This window comes from Tarenaya hassleriana, unplaced genomic scaffold (assembly GCF_000463585.1).
Source record: "Tarenaya hassleriana unplaced genomic scaffold, ASM46358v1 Cleome155, whole genome shotgun sequence".
NCBI classification, from domain to species: domain Eukaryota; kingdom Viridiplantae; phylum Streptophyta; class Magnoliopsida; order Brassicales; family Cleomaceae; genus Tarenaya; species Tarenaya hassleriana.
In genome coordinates, this window is record NW_010964972.1 from 22,013 (window position 1) to 23,951 (window position 1,939).

A 1,939-nucleotide genomic window follows, 5' to 3' on the forward strand; every position below is an offset into this window, starting at 1 on the left:
CTTTGATGTCTCTGAAGAACCTCTTCTTCCCGTTGTAATCCAGCTCGTGAGGAATGTACCCGCTAACAATGAAGTTCACGTAATCAGCATACCACGGGTCTCTCTCCTTCACCTGGACAGCCATCACACAATCATCTCGGAGACAATCATCGATAGGAACTTCCTCATGTCGCTCAATCCGAGATAAATGGTCAGCCACTCCGTTCTCCGTACCCTTCCTATCTCTGATCTCCAAGTCAAACTCTTGCAGCAAGAGAATCCATCTGATCAACCTCGGCTTGGCGTCCTTCTTGGATAGGAGATATCTCAAGGCAGCATGGTCGGTGTACACAACCACCTTCGACCCGACCAAGTAAGATCGAAACTTCTCAAAGGCAAAGACAATGGCGAGTAACTCCTTCTCAGTGGTGGAGTAATTGGCTTTTGGGATGATCCAAAAGCCAATTACTCCACCACTGAGAAGGAGTTACTCGCCATTGTCTTTGCCTTTGAGAAGTTTCGATCTTACTTGGTCGGGTCGAAGGTGGTTGTGTACACCGACCATGCTGCCTTGAGATATCTCCTATCCAAGAAGGACGCCAAGCCGAGGTTGATCAGATGGATTCTCTTGCTGCAAGAGTTTGACTTGGAGATCAGAGATAGGAAGGGTACGGAGAACGGAGTGGCTGACCTCATTGTTAGCGGGTACATTCCTCACGAGCTGGATTACAACGGGAAGAAGAGGTTCTTCAACGACATCAAGGATTATTTTTGGGAAGAACCTTATCTCTTCAAGAGAGGCAAGGACGGCCTCTTTAGAAGATGTGTGCCCGAGGAGGAAGTCCGGAGTGTGATCCATCATTGTCATTCTTCGGACTATGCTGGTCATTTTGGAGCATCGAAGACCTCGAAAAATCATCCATGAACACCTCCATAACATCCTCGATGAGATCAGAAAACACAGCAGTCATGCATCTCTGAAATGTTGCCGGTGCATTACATAAACCAAAAGGCATCCTACGATATGCGAAGGTACCATATGGGCATGTAAAGGTGGTTTTCTCCTGGTCGCTAGGGTGAATGGGGATTTGGAAGAATCCCGAGTAGCCATCAAGAAAGCAAAAATGGGAATGCAAGGCTAACCTCTCTAGCATTTGATCGATGAAGGGTAACGGGAAATGGTCTTTACGGGTGTTGGAATTCAGCTTCCTATAATCAATACACATTCTCCAACCCGTAACCGTCCTAGTGGGTATCAATTCGTTATCATTCTCTACCACAGTGATACCCCCCTTCTTTGGCACAACTTGCACGGGACTAACCCATGCGCTATCCGAAATCGGGTAGATGATACCCGCATCTAACAACTTAAGCACTTCCTTCTTCACTACCTCCTTCATGGTCGGATTCAACCTACGTTGATGCTCTATGGAGGTCTTGGAACTATCCTCTAAGTGAATGCGATGCATACAAAGAGATGGACTAATGCCTCTAATATCATCCAATGTGTAACCCAGGGCATGTCTATACTCTCTAAGCAAAGTCACTAAAGCAGCTAGTTCCTCAGCAATCAAAGCAGCATTCACAATGATCGGGTAAGTAGAGTTAGGTCCGAGAAATTCATACCTAAGCCCTTGTGGTAAGGGCTTCAATTCCACCTTAGGCGCGCTCTCTGGATCCCAATCCTTCTTCCCGCTCGTTTCCACATCGGGCTGCTTGACTTGAATGGAGGAGACCGAGGCTTGATGACTTGGAGAAGTTGATGGCTCCTCTCCTTCATGGTCGGATTCAACCTACGTTGATGCTCTATGGAGGTCTTGGAACTATCCTCTAAGTGAATGCGATGCATACAAAGAGATGGACTAATGCCTCTAATATCATCCAATGTGTAACCCAAGGCATGCCTATACTCTCTAAGCAAAGTCACTAAAGCAGCTAGTTCCTCAGCAGTCAAAGCAGC

At 46.8% G+C, this 1,939-nt stretch overlaps 1 protein-coding gene across 1 annotated transcript; it reads right to left on the reverse strand.

Moving 5' to 3' along the window:
• Nucleotides 1-893: 893 nt before the first annotated feature.
• On the reverse strand, nucleotides 894-1,501 carry LOC109116505 (RNA-directed DNA polymerase homolog; the record flags this gene model as incomplete). The annotated part of the gene is made up of 2 exons (XM_019202067.1): nucleotides 1,451-1,501; nucleotides 894-1,361 (listed from the first exon to the last, which is right to left on the reverse strand). Coding segments are annotated over exons 1-2 (519 nt in total), but the record flags the coding sequence as incomplete, so codon positions are not given.
• Between the last annotated feature and the right edge of the window lie 438 nt (nucleotides 1,502-1,939).